Source organism: Sabethes cyaneus, chromosome 1 (assembly GCF_943734655.1).
Source record: "Sabethes cyaneus chromosome 1, idSabCyanKW18_F2, whole genome shotgun sequence".
Classification (NCBI taxonomy): domain Eukaryota; kingdom Metazoa; phylum Arthropoda; class Insecta; order Diptera; family Culicidae; genus Sabethes; species Sabethes cyaneus.
The window spans coordinates 112,576,877-112,597,458 of NC_071353.1; the positions used below are offsets into that span (position 1 = coordinate 112,576,877).

General features: G+C 43.8%; 1 protein-coding gene across 4 annotated transcripts in view; it reads left to right on the forward strand.

Annotated features, from left to right (window-relative positions):
- LOC128732880 (Ca(2+)/calmodulin-responsive adenylate cyclase) overlaps positions 1–20,582 on the forward strand; it is a 170,222-nt gene that overhangs the window by 146,714 nt on the left and 2,926 nt on the right. For 3 of the 4 annotated variants that reach the window (XM_053826306.1, XM_053826307.1, XM_053826308.1), the window contains 4 exons: positions 7,236–7,507; positions 7,565–7,919; positions 8,012–10,371; positions 19,876–20,582. In XM_053826306.1, the coding sequence (XP_053682281.1) occupies positions 7,236–7,507; positions 7,565–7,919; positions 8,012–10,371; positions 19,876–20,582 (3,694 nt within the window). The remainder of the gene's footprint in view (positions 1–7,235; positions 7,508–7,564; positions 7,920–8,011; positions 10,372–19,875) is intronic. The other variant, XM_053826309.1, reaches the window with a different exon arrangement.

The following is a 20,582-nucleotide window of genomic DNA, read 5'->3' on the forward strand; positions in this document are numbered from 1 at the left end:
TGTGCACTTTGAAATCACTGAAAATCGACTATTAAAGCATATTATCGAAATTACGCAACTGACTTTATTTGCTAAAATTCGTCGTACCGTTTTAAAATCCGTCCATCAAAATATTTCATCGTTCGAATTAAAAATCACAACAATGTTTACGAAGCTAACGCGCATGGATTTGTGCAGGACGGCATGACAACTGTTATTCTACAAAATTTCTGCAGGTCAGGCAAGTTTTCCTGGCTGTAGAATAACGACAATGCCTTGCGTCAGTTATTTTCATTTATGACTGACGGAAATTAACCCTTTATAAGGCAGTGGCAACTATATTGCCACCAACGAAAAACATTGTTTTTGCTTTTCTAACAATATCGTTTTAGCATATTATGTACTCAATATGTTCTGATAGCCTTTGGCAACATTCTCAATGTTTTTAAATCGCTGAATTTGTAAAAATGGTAAATTACGAACCACTTTTATGAAAACAAATCTTGGTTTTTGAGTGTCAACAGTAAATTTGGTTTAAATTCGTAGAAAAACCATTAAATTGGAAACTTTTTGGATGGTAATATTCAGTTTACGGCGTTTTGTGATAGATTATGTGGATTTATCCAAAAACTTAGAACCAATATTCGAGAACATGTTTTTTGGGCTTAACGGGCAGCGGCAAACATATTGCCACCAACGTTTTGCACCAGACGGGCAGTGGCAAACATATTGCCACCAACATTTTGCGCTAGACGGGCAGTGGCAACTATATTGCCACCAATTTTTTCAAGTTTTTCAGCAATTTTCTAATCAAAAAGAATATAAATGAGTTCTACCGAATGTTAACATTGTGTTTCGCTAAAGTTTGTGTTAATTCCACGCGTAGTTGCCACGGCCTTATAAAGGGTTAAAACGATTAGTCGACATTGTCTTCTTCGTCGCACGAAAAAACGTAGGAAATTTGGCTGGTAGGGCTTCTTTAATGATAAAAAGCATTTAAATAGATCTCAGCTCACTTTGCTTGATAGCGTATGATAGACAACAAAGTAAATTATTAGGGAATAACTAGTTTAGCATTGTGTGTCATAAAAATGCTGATATTTTGAATAATTTGTGTTGGATAGGACGGGAATAGGCAATTACGACGATGTAGCAACATACCCTATGTAAATAGTGTTTGATGTTGAAGTAAGATTTACAGCGCTAGTAACATTCATTTAAAAACCTCAACCCCAGTTAGTCTTAACAACCCCTATATATGCTACATGTACCATGTATATATGAACAATCGTATTACTACATGCATGGATACATGCTACTAACGCTACAAAGAGACTTACGTAGTGCTGCGTCATCTATGTGGTCGTAGCTTGCACACAACCCCTCTGATTCTTTTTCCTTTCCTGTACAGCCATATCACAACGGCGTTCACTGGTTAAGAATATTGTCGTACTTGCCAGCAATGGTTGGTTTAGTCCACCTTAGGTAACTTGCAATATGCCTAGAACTACGCGCGAATACTGAATGAGGCACTGCTTTGTTTTCGAAGAGTTACCTAGGTGCTTTAACTCTCGAAGACGGTTTGTGGCGAAATACACTCGGGCTAGTGCACTAGGTGAAGAGTCCCGGAATATACGAAATGATAAGTTTGATGAGTAATGCCAACAAGCATTAAAGAACAAGCCGGTAGTAAGAACTTGGGCAAATGCCGACGAGTGAGGAATTAGTTAACCACGATTCTAAGAAGCGAAAAGTACAAGGAGGACCGAAATTGTAAAGAATTACAATGCTTGAACGGCCTTGCGGTGGCGCTTTAAAAGATGTCAGCCGCTTAGTGGATGGTTACGCCGAAAAAAACAGTCAAAGGGCAGCCAAATTCGTACCGAAAGCAGCGGATCAAACAAGCAGCTCAATCGAACAGCTAAACGCACATCATCATACTAAGCAAGGGGTATTCCTCCGGATGCTTCCCGTGCAGCTTCGCATGTAACATGATAGATGGATGGGTCGTCACTCACTCAGTGTATCATGAATCGAGAATGGAGAACCAGCGGTACTGTATCTCAGCTGGGCAAGCAACATCACTAGATATGAGTCGAAGTCCCAAACGGTTCGGATCCAAATGTGCGGAATAGGCATGTAGGGTTGTTTCTAGTTGGATGACACCTGCACAGCGGCCAATCTCAATCTACCGGAGCAGACGCTTAAATATGGAGAGCTCTCTCACCGATTTATGCCATTTGAGAAGATTTGAGAGGTATCGCCTTGTACTCTGATTGGGGTCTACGCAAGTCTGCTGGTTTCGATCAAGTTCGACGACCCGATAGCCACCAAAACGTGACTTCACTGGACTGTTTGTGATACCGTTGAGGGCTCGAAAAACCTAGCTGACCTTGCCGTGCATATTTGCAAAAACCTTCCATAAAGAAGAGTGGTTCTCTTTCTTGGCCCATACAAATGACGAGTAATGGAAGCAACAGCGCACCCTTCCCGTCAAAAGTTGAAGCTGTGTATACATGTATTGGCGGGAAGAAATGTGTGCGAGCATGACAATGCATTGCATACGTGTTTGTATTAGTTGTGTTGGTTCAACTTTAACTCGGTAGATAGCATTGCTGTTACTGTTTCTCGAATTTTGACGGAGGATGGAGTGTTTTTGTTGTTTTAATGTACCAGCGACGGGGGACTTAAATAGTTCTGGTCAAATAGTTCTTCGTAATGGAAAGTATTGAAGTTTCGGTTTAACAGTTGCCGAAGTCGGAGGAGGATCAACGAGCTCGGCAAATACTCGAGCAAACCACAAAGCGGGACTCTGGGGTTTTCGGAATTGGGTTAAAGTGGCCATTCGATCGTTTCGAACAGCTTTCAGAATGCCATGGAACGGTGGGAGTGTTTTGAAAGGAGAATGGCAACTGACCTAAATTTGTAGGATGGATTCATCCATGTTGCAACGTGCTCCGGGGAAGGAAATGGTGTCTACTTCTTGGAGTTGATCGTAAACTGGGAAACTTTCTGGGAAGCAGCGGTCATGGTAGATGGAGTATCCCTTAATAGTGTACTCCTAAAAGGTCCGGACTCCCTAGTTGTCTTATTGAAGGTAATATGTGAATTCCGAGAGCAAAAAGTGGTGGTCGACGGCGACATCAAGCAGATGTTCCACCAGTACTTCATTCTGCGAGCAGATAAACCATACCTGAAGTTCCTCTTCCACAGTAATCTGTTCGAAGCCATCCAGGTATATGCATTGGACGTTGGTATCGGATCCACTTGCTCGCCAACCCAGGCACGACTAATTAAAAATCTGAATGCAGAGGAGTACAAACGTACAAGCAGTACACGCAGTACCGACGAGCGGCAAAAGGGTTCACCAGAAAGCATTATATTGATGACTACCTGAACAGCTTCGATTCGGAACAGGAGACCATCTACGTGGCGACCGTAGTAGCTACAGTTCACAGCCAAGTGGACTTCACCATCATAAATTAGTTATCGAATTCCCAAGAAGTTCTTCGATGGGTCGGGAAACCAACTACGATGTCCTTTTCTACGACCGAACGAGTCTTTGGGATGCTTTAGTAACCAAGGGAAATCAAGTTTAGTTTTGCAGTTGATTTGGATCTAGAAACCACTGCGACCACAAAGCGGAACATTCTTCTATTTGTAATTCGCTTTTTCGATCCGCTGGGTCTCATATCGCACGTCCTTATCCACGGCAATTCCAGAAGTGTGGCGAGAACAACTGCAATGGGATGAGGAAGCGTCCGGTAGAATTCTAGAAGGCTATCTGAAGGGGATTGCTCTGCTGGAAGCACTTGATAAGGTCTGCATAGATACTGGAACCACTGGAGAATGCATACGCCTACGTAGCGTATCTTAGAGCAGTGGTTCAGGGACAGATTCGCTGATGTTTGGTCATGGCCATCATCTCCGGAATCTCGGTTTCGTACAAGATGATATTTGTTGCCTGTGTAATGCCGACAGCGAAACCACGGAACACGTGCTCTGCAATTGTGGCGCACTAATAGGACGCAGATTGCAGTATCTCAAAAAGGGCCTACTAGAGCCTAGGCAGGGAGATCTGGTTTGCGTCGCCGATCAGGGTAACAAGGCTTATAAACCAAATCATCCCTGATTGGCACCTGTCTCGCTCAGCTACCAGCCTATCACTTCCTTCTTGCAGCGTAAGTAAAAGAAATAAACGGGGCATACCACAATAGTTCAAAATAATGAACGCAGTGGTAAGAGTACCCAACAGAAGAGGAAATAGAGCGAAGATCATTGTGGATTGATTCCACAACTGTGCTGGCCTGTATCAAATCAGATCACCGAAAATATCGGCAGTTTGTTACCTTTGGTGTGAGAGAAATACTGTCGAAAACTGAGACTGCCGAGTGGAACTACGTCCTGTCGAAGATGAAGGCTGCAGACCAAGCGACGAAGTGCGGCGAGGGTCCCCGCTTGGAGATGGGTGGCTCGTGGTTTTGGGTTCCAGATTTCGTCCATCTTTCAGAAGAACAATGGCCGAACGTATCAGCGGAGGGAGTAGAAGAAAGTGCCGAAGAACTACGATTCAGTATGGTGCACCGAGCGATTGCCATAAAGCAATTGACTGACTTCAACAGGTCCTCGAAATGGGAACGCTTGTAAAGATAGGTGGGCTATGTTAAACGCTTTCCCTTCAACTCCGCTTTTATGCCACTGTAAATAATACCTAAGTGATGATCAACATGGATTCATGTCAGGTAGATCAACCACTACAAATCTCCTGTGTCTCACATCATATATTGCGGAAAGCTTAGCGGATCGTGCTGAAACGGACGTCTTCTATACTGATTTACCTGCGGCGTTCGACAAAATCAATCATGCTATTGCAATTGCCAAATTGGAAAGACTCGGTATCGGCGGAAGTGTGCTGCATTGGTTCTATCCCCTATCCCTATCCTATCTCGCAGGTCGCAAACTGATTGTGACGGTTGAAAGTTTTCAATCTAATGCGTTTTTGGCCTCGTCTGGAATCCCACAAGGCAGTCATTTGGGGCCGTTAATCTTGCTGTACTTCACGTTATTAAAGGCCCTCGTTTATCCTACGCCGATGAAGATTTACTTGAGGATTCGCTCCAAGGTCGATGCAATCCGTCTTGAACGAGGGCTTGACACCTTTATGGATTAGTGTAACTTAAACTGATGGTCGTGAATCCTGAAAAATGCTCCATTATTTCTTTCGCCCGAATCCGTCAACCTGTGATTTTCAACTACAAGCTCGATGCTACTGAAATCCAACGTGTCGACCAAGTGAAGGATCTTGTCGTTATTTTGGACAGTCAGTTATCGTTTAAACGACACATTTTCTTATTGTGGACAAAGCATCCAGAACTCTAGGGTTCTTCTTCCGCATCGCTAAAGGCTTCACCAACGTGTATTGTCTCAAGGCTTTATACTGCTCGCTCATCCGTTCGACTCTCGAATACGGTACCATTGTCTGGTATCCGTATTATCAAAACGGAATGGCCAGGATTGAATCGATTCAACGCCGCTTCTTACGTTTTGCGCTCTGTCATCTACCTTGGCGAGATCCGATCCGATTGCCGAGTTACGAGAGATGATGCCGATTGATCCATTTGGAGACAGTTCAGGTGCGAAGGAACGTCGCAAGAGCCTTGTTTGCTGCTGATATGTTGCAGGGCAGACTCGATTGTCCTGCTATTTTGGGAACGATTAATCTGAACGTATGTTCCAGGGCACTGCGGAATGACGCAATGCTGCGAATACCAGACCTATGACCAGAGTACAGCGAGTCTTTAATAGAGTTGCCGCTGTCTTTGATTTTAATCTGTCCCGTAAAACTATTTGCCGACACTTCTCTGCGGTTTTCTCTGTCAATGACGTTTAGAAAATATTTGTAATTTTTTAGACTGTGTGACTATTAATAGTGGGCGGAGATTTCTGGTCTTCCGTTATTTCCGTTCCATGACCGAACAGTTCTACGCGTCAACAGCCGCTTGTGTATGGCACCATATGCCATATGCATAGACTTTAAACATGCCGCGAGTTTTTAAAGTTTTTAAACGGAAACCTGGAACCTATTGTAAACAAGTTCAAGCAGTGTTTTCACGTGTCAATGTTGCGTACGGTCGTCAAAAGGTAGAAATCCATTAGGGGGATCCGGGAATATGATCTCGACTAACTTCATACCTGCACCCATTTTCATTTGTCTGGATCAATTATGTTGGACCAGTACAAGTTCGAATTGGACGAAGTATCATAAAAACCTCCCAGTTGGCCTCGAGGTAAGATGCTGGCCGAATCTCGAATCTCGGCTGGGAGAGGCTGTTAGAGTCAATAGGATCTTAGCAACTGGCCCTGCAATTGTCCTGTACTCTAACAGCTGGCTGCGAAATCTGTCGTATAAAAACAGAAGATCAAGTTTCGATAACGGAATGTAGCACCTAGCCTTTTGCTTTTGTCATAAAAAGGTGGATAGTTCTATTTACTTGGTCGTCCATACGAGCTATCCACCGGCAGGTGAACTCCTATACGTTGTCATCGAAGTCCTGCAAGTTGACGATCCGTCGGTTCTTCGCTCGTCGAGGAGCTCCATGTGAAATTTACGCCGATAATGGCACGAATTTCCGGGGTGCCAGCCGTGAGTTGTGAGCAAAAATCAAAGACATGCTTCTAGCCGAAACGTTCGTTAATGCGAACACTAAGTGGGTTCTTAACTCGCCTTCAGCTCCATACATCGGTGGGAGTTGGGAGCGACTAGTGCGGAGTGTCAAAACAGCGCTCAACAGTGTGTCCAGTTCACTCACGGAATCCAGACGACGAGACGCCAACGACAATTCTCGTAGAAGCAGAGTCAGTCTTGAACTTACGACCGTTGACGTTCGTCTCGGTTCAGCTTAATGATCCAGAACCACTAGTCCCTAACCACTTTTGAGCTTTTATTAGAGTAGTCCAACTGACTTCAACAGAGGCCGATCGAGCTGGAATTTAGAGAGTCAACTGATCGACCAGTTTTGGAGTACACAAATAGGAGTATAGAGAAGTTCGATACGTTCGAAATTACGTACTGAACAACCATAAATCCCTTGACTCTCTGAAGGTTACACATTCAGAAGTCAAATTTAGATGATTTGTAAAGAAACTGAGAGGAGTCGAAACTGTAGTCAGCTACTGTACAGTTTCTCGTCGACATCATTCTTATTCAATCGAAAACTTCATTCTACAGTTTATTCTTTTATTGTTTTTTTTCACAGTTCACATGCCTCTCCGATCATCCGTGCACGACCAACTTTACCACCAGAGCTGTGTTGGATCTGCCGCTTGCAGCTACTAATAATCTGCATCACCATGATCCTTCTGCCGCGTTAGCTTCGCACGAAACGAATCTACCCTTTGCAGATGCACCTCATGGCGCGCCCCCGGAGGCAGCAATGTTAAATCACTACGCCCACCGGAAGTGTGCTCTGCCGCAATATATCGCCCTGTCGGCAGCGTTCTCCTTCCTAACTGTATCAATTTTTCTGAGGTAATTTATTTTCTTTGTTATATTCACGGTTACCTAACAAAATGTGTACGCTTCCAGGCTACCGATCATGGTGAAGACTTTCCTGGTCACCCTGATGGGCGTAATGTACTGTCTGTTTATCGAACTATCACACGCCAATATCTTTGACTGTTACGACCAGCGAGTCGAATCAGCGATTCCACTGCACACGATTTCGCTGGCGAGAATTATCATTTTCATGATTGCCATCTTGGCTCATGGCCGGCAGGTAGAATGGACAGCTCGGTTGGATTTCTTGTGGCAGCTTCAAGCCTCGCAGGAGAAGAAAGAGATGTCCGTGTTGCAACAATCGAACCGACGGATTCTATATAATCTGCTGCCGTCGCATGTGGCAGCACACTTTTTGGATAATCAATTCAGTCGAAATAATATGGTAAGTTTTTAATGTTTCTGTTTGAATAGCATGCATGGTGTGGACATGTATGGGCAAAGCGCGCGTAAGAACAGCTCCGCTCTTATTCCCAGGGAACCCTCGGCGCCAATCAGGATCTGTATCATCAAAGCTATTGCAAGGTTGGCGTGATCTTCGCCAGTGTACCGAACTTCCATGAGTTCTACACGGAATTGGATGGTTCGAATCAGGGCGTGGAATGTTTGCGGTTGCTCAACGAGATTATCGCCGATTTTGATGAACTGCTGTGTGACGAAAGATTTCAGGCGATCGATAAGATTAAAACGGTCGGAAGCACGTACATGGCGGCCGTCGGGTTGATACCGGAGTTTAAGATGTTACCAAACGATCAAGGATCGACGCGAAAGCTGATGACTGCGCTGATAGATTTCGTGAAAGCAATGCGAGTTACGTTGCAGAACATAAATGAAAACTCTTATAATAATTTTATGCTTCGTGTCGGCGTGAATGTGGGTCCGGTAGTAGCAGGGGTGATCGGGGCACGCAAACCGCAGTACGATATCTGGGGAAATACGGTTAACGTGGCTAGTCGGATGGATTCAACGGGCATTCCAGGTTATACTCAAGTGACACAGGAAGTGATTGATAGCCTTCAAGGTAGCCATTTTGAATTCAGATGCCGAGGACAGATAAAAGTAAAGGGTAAGGGTGATATGGTGACATATTTTTTATGTGAACAAAACGAGAATATGCTGAATGGAGCAGCTGGAGGAGCGATGGGGCCAGGTAATACAGTGGTAAATCGAGACAGACATACTCCGGTTCCGAATATCATTTCAAACTATCAGACAGATAGCTTCCACCATCTGAATATTAATCACGTTAACGCCAACCAGCAGGGATGCTTCCAAACGCAAGCTCCAGCCCTTCAACCGCAAAGTTATTACATGAAGCGCTCCGATATGGATAGTGGAAGTATAAAAAATACGAAATGGCAAAGCGGAAATGATAGTTTCTCCAAAAAAGAAAGCTACAATTTTTTGGAGAGTCCTAATTTGCTGCATCAGCAACAACCAGTAGGCCAGCATCACTATCAACCATCGCAACAGCATCAGCTGTCGCAGCAAGCTCATATGAAGGCAGCTTATAAACACAACAACATAAACAACAACCACATCAGCGCAGGTTTCCATGGAAACCACCGCAATCAAACGACCAGCAATAGTACCAATTACAACAAACGAAATGAGTATTTCCATGGCAGTAACGCGGCCGGTCAGCACCAGCCAAACTACAACATCCGCGAAAATTTTAACATTATCGAAAATCCCAACGTTAAAGAACTGGACGAAAATAATCTGAACATGTTAAACCATCACAACAATGGGCACAAAGTACGTAACAACAAAAATCACCACCACCACCATCATCATCATCACCGGCATGAGGGGGGTGGTTCCTCGGGGCCAAGCAACACAAATCACAATTCGAGTAATCGTGGAGGTGCGTACGTGACAGCAGCCGAAAACGAACCATTGTTGGGGTCCGGAATTGTTGGCAATGCAGTCATCAAACCGATCCAGCAGATCCAGCAAATTCCGAAATATGAACCACCTCGCTATGCGACGGGTAGTTCCGCCTTTCCACAGTATCATCAGCCCAGCAATAATACCAATTATAACTTCCCCGTAACATCGAACTACCAACAGCAGCAACAATTGAATGCCCGCCAGCAGCAGTTGTACCAGCAGCAACAGCAACAACTGTTGAAACAGTACATAAAGCCTCTTCCAAAACTACCCCACGAGTTTGACGAATCTCGAGAAATGTCCTCCACTGACGACCTTAGCTCACGACCTCGTTCACCGTCGGTGAGCTCCTCTGACGAGAGCTATTCAAAGACAACGGAAGGCGAAGATCTGGATGGCCATTCGCCGCTTCCCCCGCAACATGCTTCCTATGTCAACAATTTCAACAACCCTCTGCAGTACCTGTACCCCGGTGACATCCAGGTGGACCCATCCTCTCCACCAAAGCTGAGTCCAATCGATTTGGCTAACATGAAAGATTTCGAGGTAACGACAACGGCTGAAACTAAATCATCAGTTCCGAACAAAGGCGAATCATGCAACAGTTTCGAGTACCAGGACAAGGCCAGCAACGGTACACCTCAGCAGCAGCAGCATCAGCAACCACCGCCACTTTTCCCGAAGTCACCGTTCGAGCGGGAACTGCAACGAAGGCTGGCGGAATCGCAATCTAGACCGATGCTTGCCGGCGGTGGCGGTCTCAATAACAACAATCTCGATCAGCAGCAGGAATCACAACAGCAGCACCACCATCCCCCAGTGCGGCGGGAATCTATGGAGAAAATTAAGAACGCCAACAATCTGATGCTGGCCAAACATCCCGGCACGCTGGAAGCCATTAAAGAAGCTACCCGCAATAAGAATCCAAGCGAATCGAGTCACATGTAAGTATGCCACCAATCAGTTGATGTTTTTGATTTGATCAGTTGATTTTTTTTATAATGAATGCCAGAAGAGTATTGGGTATAAAAGCCACTACGACAGTCTCACGCACTGTGTACACAGAAGTCATCTACGTTCAACTCGTTTCCTGGCCGTTCATTGTAGCCTCCGCGTAGAGTTCGCAACTCGACTTCCGCTTGGTCGATCCATCCTTTGCCTCAGTCATGTTGGGTCGTTGTCGCTGTCATTCGACATCCCTACGACTTGAGCAGCCCACCATATCCGGTTGGCGATTCTCACGATATGGACAATGGGTGGTTCTCTCATCAGCCGCTGTCATTCATGGTTTGTTTAACTTCTCCATGTTTCGTCATCCATCTATACTTAAACACCGTTTGCGTAACCCGTATCTCGTAACCGTAGAGGAGAGCGGTCTTGACCTTGGCCTTCCGTCTTTGTTCAAATGCTTTCATAGTCACTTTCGGTTGTACCTTCTTCCCCAGAGAATTGATTTTCTTCGACAAATGTAGGATCTGCTCTTATTGAATTTTGAATTGAATGTCTTCACCAGCCTAATTTGAATGATGACCATTGACCACCACTGTTATTTCTTTTGAAACGTGTGAATAAACATCAGCCATGTAACATGGCGGAGAGGGGCACTCTTGAGCCGTTGACTGCCGTACGTGGCTTCAATCGAAAAAACCCGAATTAATCCACCTAGCGGCGTGACCTAGCCTTTCTACTGCCACAATAATCATTATTTAATTTCTCAGGAACTTAATTGTAGATGTATAGATGTTATATTAGACTATATTTTTAAATATCCGTTCCGTATTCCTCAAAATCCTTATTTGCCAGTAAAATTCACAACGTATTGTGTAGAATTATATTTTCTTTCCTTGGGTGCGTAAATACATGTAAGCGTCATTTATGTTACTTGATGAACACCTTATTTAGTTTTATAATATTTATAGAAAAATAATGTAAACACAAAAGATAATTTTTACAGACTTGAATGAATATGTATAGAAAATTAGAAATTAACCCTCTAACGGGTCTACAGACGGCCTTAACTATCGGGCTTCAGAGCCACATACGAAACTTGTTTTGAATTGACAATATGAAGTATTTGTTCATAGCAGATTTTTTGATATTTTGATATTAATACCATGCATTCAAAAGTTAGCATCTTTGAAAAACAAGAGTTCAGAAAAATTATTATTATATTTCGCTTTTGAAGGAAAAGGATATCTACAACAAAATGATTGATCTCAAAATTTTACTATTGGTTTGCTTGGCTTCAATTTTGCAATATATCTGAATTAGAAAAAAATTACTGAATAGAGCATTAGATATGAAAACGAGAAATGGAACTATTTCTTAGCTAGCGCTCCTTCAGATAATTATTTTTGCATGAAAATCAAAACTTAAGCTTCTTTTGAATGTACTTTCATGAAAAGATAGTCATTAGCTTGATCGCATCGTTTTTGTTAGAGGGTTAGGAAAACAAGATGAGATCGAAAAATAGTGCCAAAGCTGCGCCATAAACATGCTTGAGAATGGGAAATACGATTGAGATGATTCCCAGTGCTTGTCTTTTTTTGATTTATTTATTAAAACATGACATCTGTCCTTTAAAATATCACTAACGAAAACAAATCTTACAAAATGTCTACCGTGCAACGTTTACTTCCTATTTTTCATATAACATTTCTAAGCTCTAGTATCTATTGATTGAAAAGAGCATCTATTGATGCGCAGAATATGTTTGAAATTTGTACAAATTTATTTGGAAAAATCAACTCACTAGTATTTTTGATTCTATACACCCCTATACCTACATGCTTAAATAAACTGCTTTTCTTCGCTTTTTGCTTTTCTTGTACAATTGTGAGTAACAGCAAGTGAAGAAAATGACAATTGAAATCTGAAATCAAAGAAAAGAAAAAACTTTTCGATTCAATCCCACTATTTAATATTTATTTGCAACAGATACGTAGTTCACCTACGACGTGCAGGCTTCATCAGTGTCTTATTTCAAAGCGTATACGTATCTGTCGCGAATAAATATTAAATAGTGGAATTTAGTCGGTAAAAGTTTTTTCTTTTCTTTAATTTCAGAGTTCGTATTCCACTAAGAGGCTTCAAAAACTTCAGACAATTGACATGTTTCTCACTTTTCTTGAATTTCATTGCAAATTTTAAAATTGCAATTTGTCATCACATACATACATACATACATACACACATACATACATACATACATGCATACATACATACATACATACATATATACATACATACATACATATATACATACATACATCACACACATCGCATACATTGAATACAATCCACATTTGATTGATATGTTTTGATTTCACACGTTTTAACGGTTTAATATACGGTGCTTAAGTGTTAAAGTTTGAATAACTTTTGAATGAACCGTCCGATTTTAAATAACTTGGTTTCGTTTGATAGATCTCAGCAGTAATTTTCAAATAATCATAAAATGTGTGATGTTTTTCATTAAATTAATGCTTATATGTTACATAAATATGTTTTAAATACTATTTTTTCACATTTCTTTATGTAACTTTCAAACTAGAAGTCCAATCGTCATGAAATTTGGAAGTTAAGGGTTTGCAAGGCTCCTCTTTTATATGCAATCAATTTTGTTCAAATCGGTTAAGAGACCTATGAGATAATGAAGTCCCATATTTTTCGTATTTTTATACATAACTTTTGAACTAAAAGTCCGATCAGTATGAAATTCAATAGCGACCAATGGGACACCTAGACCTTTCATTTGACACTAAGAACATTAAAATCGGTCCAGCCATCTCCGAGAAAAGTGAGTGAGATTAAAAGCGTCACATACACACACACACATACACACACACACACACACACACACACACATACATACACACACACAGAAAATGCTCAGTTTTCGAAACTGAGTCGAATGGTATATAACATTCGGCCCGCAGGACCTTCTTTCCATTTCCGGTTTTCCAAGTGATTTCTATACCTTTATACTATATATTTATATAGTAGAAAGGCAAAACATCTTCGACAACAACCGAGCCACTTTCCCAGTCTGGTAGTGGGTTGTGGAGCATCGTCTGACAAAAATGCAGCTGATGCACACTCTGTTGCGGATACCGATGAAGTAGACGTTCTACAAAACAGTAGAAGGTGCTACTCCTGAGCTAGCGGCAGCAAGAAAGGAAAAAGTGCAGAAGCAGTTAAACGAAGACATTGAAACCGTGGACGAAATTGTTCTGCTGATCAACGAACGTACTGAACCAGGTCATCGGTCTGGAATATGCCAAAAAAACATGGACGTTCTAGTGAAGACATACCAAGATTACTTTAAAAAGGAATTGGCCGGGAATTGCCAATTGACTCAACATGAGTCAGCACGGTATACAACTCTTCAAAGGTCAAAGTCAAATTTCAGAAATTTCAGGCAAAACCCAGTTTTATCACCTTTACTCCGGTCTCCCATAATCCTCCGAAGCCAGGCGATCTCGGTGGAATGAACTTCCATTCCACTTCTCGGCGTAATAGAAAATCGTTGATTTTGACTTTCGTAGTTTCGAATAGTTATCGAATATATCCCGTAGCTACCGCAGCTCCTTGGAAGTGCTAACAAAGTTGGTTTCGTTGTCGGAAAATATCCTGCGCACCATGCCCTGTCGATTGACAACGCGGTCTATTGCTGCCAGGAATGCTTCCGAAGACAAGTCTGACACAAGTTCGAGGTGAATCGCCTTCGAAACTAGGCACACAAATATAACGATATACGCTTTCACGATCTTTGGTTTATTTTGGGAACACTGGCAACCCTAACCCAGAAGTTATCACAGGGCTCACCGTTGACAGGTAACTGTCATACGGATTGATGTCACTGATGGTGTCATCGCTAGTGTCAAGTTACATCATCATCGAGATCTTCCTATTCTTTCCCGACAATGGATCATTTCAAAAGCTAAAAAATTTCACAGATGGCTCCAGCATAGACATATTCTCTCAAACACACTCGACGAACTTCTGACAAACTGCCTTCCAAACTAATTGGTCCAACTAAAAAGACCGGTCCAGATTAACCGTTATCAACCGTCAACAACATCGGAATGGCAAGAAATTATGACGTGTAATCTGTATCAGCCTTAAAGTTTACTCTAAATATGCCACGTGGGGCTTTAGTGTCCATCTATCGGCAAGCATGAGCAAAAGCTACCTACAATGATCCATTGAGCAAGACCACGTTTAACATGTCTTGTGCAATAAAGTTTTATTTTATAGTTCGTAACGTAGTTAATTGTATGTTTTTATAATTATCACACCACCTCGTCACGTTACGACAATTTATTCTTGTCACCCTTCACTGAAATTGGTCCAGTATAGTCGAACGGTGCAGCGATGTTAAGTCAGGATCCAGGAAGGTTTCCCATTACCGGTTGGATCATGTTCGGTTTTGTGCGGAAACATCTCACGCAGTTGTGGATGGCCTTGCGAATAGTTGAACGAGCATTGACGATCCAAAGTTTTTAGTGAACGGCTGCTAAAACTCCGAGCTGTCACTCGTGGAGACGTTCTTCGTGAACTTTTCCGATCAGTAACTCCGTTACTCGGTGCCTTTGAGGAAGCCATAGTTGATGCTTGGCTTCAAAGGGCAATTTTGAAATTTGCAGTTGTTGCAGGAAACCGTCGTTGTCTATAAACGGTTGTAACGCGGTCAAACGCTTTGTTATTTCACCACGTTGAATACACTGGATCTTTTTCTGAGTTTGGCCTGTTGCGGGACACGCGTGATGCATCATAGCCTGTACGGTCAATCGGTCACACGAATCTCGCTTATGCTTGGGAGTTTGAAAACGATGGACGAAGCGTGCTGTATTAGCATAAACATAAACAAATAAACAAATAAACTTGTAGAAGAAATTGAAACGTTCGAAACTGGGTTCGGGTTTCGTCCACAATCGGGTTTACAATGACCACATCCTTCAACTCAGGGATTAGATCATCAGGAATATCTTCTATCGCCTCAGTTTCATAGTGGGCTTCCCAAGAAAGGATGGACCATTCCACCACAGCTGACACTTGCTTAAGAGCGCTGGTTTCATTCCTCGGCACACGATATCCGCCGGGTTTTGGGTCGTACTGAAGTAACTCCAGTGGCAGCGTTTAGTCCGCCTGTGGATATTTGGATCACACGGTTGCGAACCAAGACCTTTTATTTTTGTGGGTGGATATTATCCCTACGACCAGCATTTTGATCTATTATGATCTTATCCAGGTGTTGTTCCGCACTTCGTTGTTATGGCAGTATCGCTATAGAGTGAGCGAACTGCTTATTATCCGTGCTTAAAATGTCGTGTTTTTACCCCTTTTTCCCCTTAGCCTTCTTACTACTTTTCAACCAATCTAGCTCTAGAGCCAGGAAGTGCGGAGACTAGTTATAATTTGTCCTTGGATAAGAGGCTCCATTCGCACCTCGAGCAAGTATCATTCTTATAAGCAGCCCCGGCTAAAGGCTTCATGGTCGGTAAAGCAGTGTTCAGCACAGAGTGAGGGTGTGTATGTATATGTTCCTTACTACTTATGCATTACCGATCTCGTTCCTAGAACCAGGAAGCGGAACAAGCTATAATTTGCCCTCGAACAGAGGCTTCATTCGCACCGCAAGCAAGTACCACTCTTATAACTTGCCCTGGCAAGAGGCTTTCATTGTTGGTAAATGCAGAATGCAGTAGGAACGATGTGGAGGGTCCTGAGTATAAATCCATGCTAAAGTCACTTAACATCGAATGGCCTGATTCTACTAAGATTCGAACCCACGACCACTCGTTTGTCAAGACAGACTCGGTCCTTCGTCGAATCAGGTGATTTGTGGTGAAACAGGAACAGGTCTTTTTTCGGGTCACAGCAGGGCTTCGACCGATCCTTTTTTTCTACCGCAATCACATCACCGCACATTCAAATTCACACCGTCCGTTTAGTGCTGGAATACGAACGCTATGCATAACGCGACTGGCAGTTAGCTCAGTCATAACGCCGATTGAATGCAGTAGAACGAATGTGTTCTAAACCTTTTTAACATTTTCGTTTCGATCAAGTTGCCTTTACCGTTTGGAGCAGCGAATGACTGCAAAACAGTCAAATGACTGGCAGTCACCACGCCATCGTATATTCAATACTACAAAAAAAAAAAAAACAACCACTACATGTGCATGGAAGAAGTCGGTCGTACTCCGTCCAATACAAACGAACATTTTGCTTGCGACGGACCGACCTCCGGGTGACAAACTATTACTGTGAGCAGCCCCGATTTGGAGACAAAAAGAGAATCGAAAAAATACGTCATATTATGCTTCCAGTCAGTTTGCAGTTTAGTTTCTTCATTTGAACGCGCAAAGCGGGAGTATGACTGTTTGCTTTTGCTGAGAGGCAGCATGAATTATAAGATGCCAGCAGCGGAAGTGGCACATTGACTGGATTCAAAAAAACAGTCAAATGATCGTTCAAAAAGCGCAGGTTGAATGCGGAAAGCTGACGCATTCATGCGGTCATATTCAACTTGCGATCGCTTTTCAAGCCCTGCACTGGAGTCCTGAATGGGTACCAAGGTTTCTCGATCCCCTTCAGGAATTCCGTCAAGCACTTCTTCCAAATTAGAACGCCAGTTTCGGATGGGGAATCCACCCTTCAGCATCAATATCTCCAGATCACGGCGTAACTTCTTGGTTGACTCGATCGAATCCGAACCAGACAGCACGTCGCCCATGTAGGAATCGTCGTTCAGAATCACTTCGGCCGCTGCTGGATAACTCTTCCTCTCGTCACGGGCTAGCTGGATAAGAGATCTCACAGCGAGAAACGAAGCAGCTGATGTTCCGTATGTAACAGTCAACAACTCCAACACCTTCAACGCTTCCGACGGGTGATTTCGCTAGAAGATTCTCTGGTATCGAGTCTGAGAGGGGTCAATGAGAATTTGCCGGTACATTTTCGACACATTGACGGCATGGGTTCGGAAACGAAGGACGATCTTGAACAGGTCACTTTGGCTGGTAGGTCCTGTCATCAGCACGTCATTCAAAGAAAGTTCACTAGTTTTGGCTGTCACATCGAACTCGACACGGAATTTTGAGCTGCTACTGGATGGCTTATATGTAATATGGCTGGAGATCAGGAGTATCCTTTACTTCACGGCAGTGACCCAGCGATTGGTATTCGTCGATGAATGCCGTATACTGAGGCTTCAGGTTTGGATCTCGTGCTAATGTCTACGCTACGACCCATCTGAACTGCGCCTTTCTTGTGCAAGGTAGGTAGATGGTTGACTACTATGATTTGGCCTTGCCGAAAAATGTCGCAGAAATGTCCAGAACGAATCAGCATATCCACTTCCCGTGGACGGTTAAACGAAATTGGTACTGGATTCCACTCGGCTGGCTTTGGCGGCTCATTTTTTCTCTCCTCAGGCTTCTCTTGCTGCTCGAAGTGGACCTGAATGTGGTATTTTTCGCACACCTTCCACAGGACTTCGCTTGTACATGTAGCACTACGGTATCCCTTCCTCAGGCAGTTGAAGTACAGGTTTGCCTTTTTCAACTTGCCCTGACGCTGCTCCACGGTCATCTTTTGTAAGGTCATGAAGTTGAAATTCTGATGCTGACTGGTACAAAAGTCACACACATATTCCGGTTGCGCGCGGTTCTGCAGCGTTTCCAGATCTATTACACCCGCGGCATCTCCTTTCAGCGAGTTTTCCAGGTGAAACAACTTAACGGTGTCTGAATCGTCCGATCGTTGCATCATGTTCTGAAACATGCCCTTTAAGCGTGACCATGCTTCGTAACAACCGTTGAAGGTTGAAAGGGGAGCACGGAATGTCTGAGTTTGGATAATCTAAGGTTGATTTGGCGGTGGGTTTGCAGTCGACGTCGCGGGAAACGGCACGGATACTGACACGAAGGAGAGTGGTCAATTTTCCTTTTCAATGGCTTCGATCATTGTTTCAATCTTGACCGATGTCTCGTTGTACAGTGCTTCGAACTCTACATACTTCTCTTCCTGCTCAGCGACATTCTCCTCCGTTCCTGAAATAGTGATAACATCGTGGATCTCTTTAGATTGTTGGTTCCTGCAGGTTTCCAGCGTGGACCCGTAGTAGGACCAGCGACAGCCTTTTGTCCTCTTTTTCTGCCGCTTCCAAGGAACTGAAGATCAACGTGATCTTTCTTATCTTCCGGTGTCTCTATTATCCGGGCAAAGGTTCAGAATAACATCTCCTTACGCTTTCCGGTAGGTAGAAATTTGTTGACGAGATTCGACATTTCTGGTTCTCGGCTTCTCGTAGCCAAACTTGTTGGTACCTTCGGGGTACGCTGACGGTGTGCCGGTGTTGATCTATTGAACCGTGTTCCGGGTCGCTTCCAAGGAGTGTACGTTGTCGTACGCAGCGTTGAAAGTATTCGGGGGTTTCGCGATGATTTCGTCGCATGCGTCTCGTGCGTCGAGCCCATGCAGGAGTTGTTCAATGAGCATTCGGTCCAGAAACTCGTCGTACTCGCAGTAAGCAGCACCCTGCTTTAGCCGGAGAGCAAACTGCGCGATTGTTTCGCCTTTTTGCTGAACGATGTGCCTGAATTTTACGCTCTCGACGAACTTATTCCTCATCCGGTCGAAGTGGTTTACAAGGAACGTACGTAGATTCGGAATTTCTGTCGGATTACGGGGAATGATGAGAAACTTCAGGGTGCTATTCAACGCGGCCACCATGTGGACTCGGGCAAAATTTCCATACTAGACTTCCGGGATGCAACTTAACTGTAGTGCCCATTCGAACTGGTTGAAATAATCGGCGACCTTCTGACGACCACTTCTTCTGTACTGTGAGCGGCGGTTCTTTGAGCGTAGAAGCAGCAATGTCTCCAGCCGGAACCTGTTGGGCCTGTACGACGGCACTTCCAATCGATGCTTTAAGGGCTTGCGCAATTATTGCGGACAGTGCCTCTATGAACTCGGGATTGGCGGAAGCCATTTTTGACGGCGGGAAGAATGCGCTTTCGCTGCGATTCCAACCTCACTTTTGTAACGCAAGAAGTTTTTCGACTAATTCCACTTCTGTTATCAAATTGTAGGTATGTAGGTAATTAGCCGTATTGGAAAAACTAAGCGGAACCATTTGCGAAAAACATTACTTTTATTAACTCAAAAAAATCGCAAAATTAACAGACGCTTTATGACTTTTGACGCGCGATTAACAAATAATCTCTTGTGACTAACTGATGATAGGTTACCGAGTACACACTAGAAAAAGTTCGCGGATTAAAAACGAGTGCATTCATAATACCTCCTTCTTAGGAGCTTGGCACTCTCTGCTCTTGTTCTCGTTATTTGCAAGTTCTAGCCACTAGAAAGATTCGTCCATACACGATTGAGTCGAAGCGCGATACCTAAACCTTACTTTTTTTTCGTCCAAACAGGCAAACCTCCGATACGGAATCGTGTGAAATCATCCATGACTACCGGCCATCCGCACCTGGTTCGCTGGACAGCAATAGTCGACATCATGCTCATCTGCATAGTCACAACCACAATCAAAACTACCAGCAGCAACAGCAGCAAATGACACAGTCTCCTCGGTTGCATGCCCGCCACGCTCATCTACATCACTCGCAAAAGTACAATGCCACGAAAAAGTCCTCCAACGAGACATCATCGAACATCGAAGCTGACGAAGATCTGCGGCTTTCGAATGAAGCTGTCTACCGGGGTCGAGGTCGAGATTCGGATGACTTGCTGGATGATGACGAACCCGACGATGATGAGCCGGAGGAATCGGACGACGATGATGACGATGACGATGATGACGATGACGACGCTGATGAGGACGTTGGAGGTGACAGTTTCAATGCTCGTCAGAGGAGGCATGCGCCGTCCGGTGTTGTTGCGGCAGAACGACGGAGGAGTAACTCGGATGCTACGCGGAATTACATTTCGGACGAGTTGAAGTACGGGGCGGGGCATAGTAATCGTGGAGAACGCGAGCGGGATCTTAGCCACCATAGCCATAGTCATCACAACAGCCATAGCCACAGTTCGCATCACAATCAGCACCAGTCGCTGGATTCCAATCACGCCGAAAGTCAATCGGAGTGGAGCGACGACGAAGGTCGGGAAGAAGCCACAG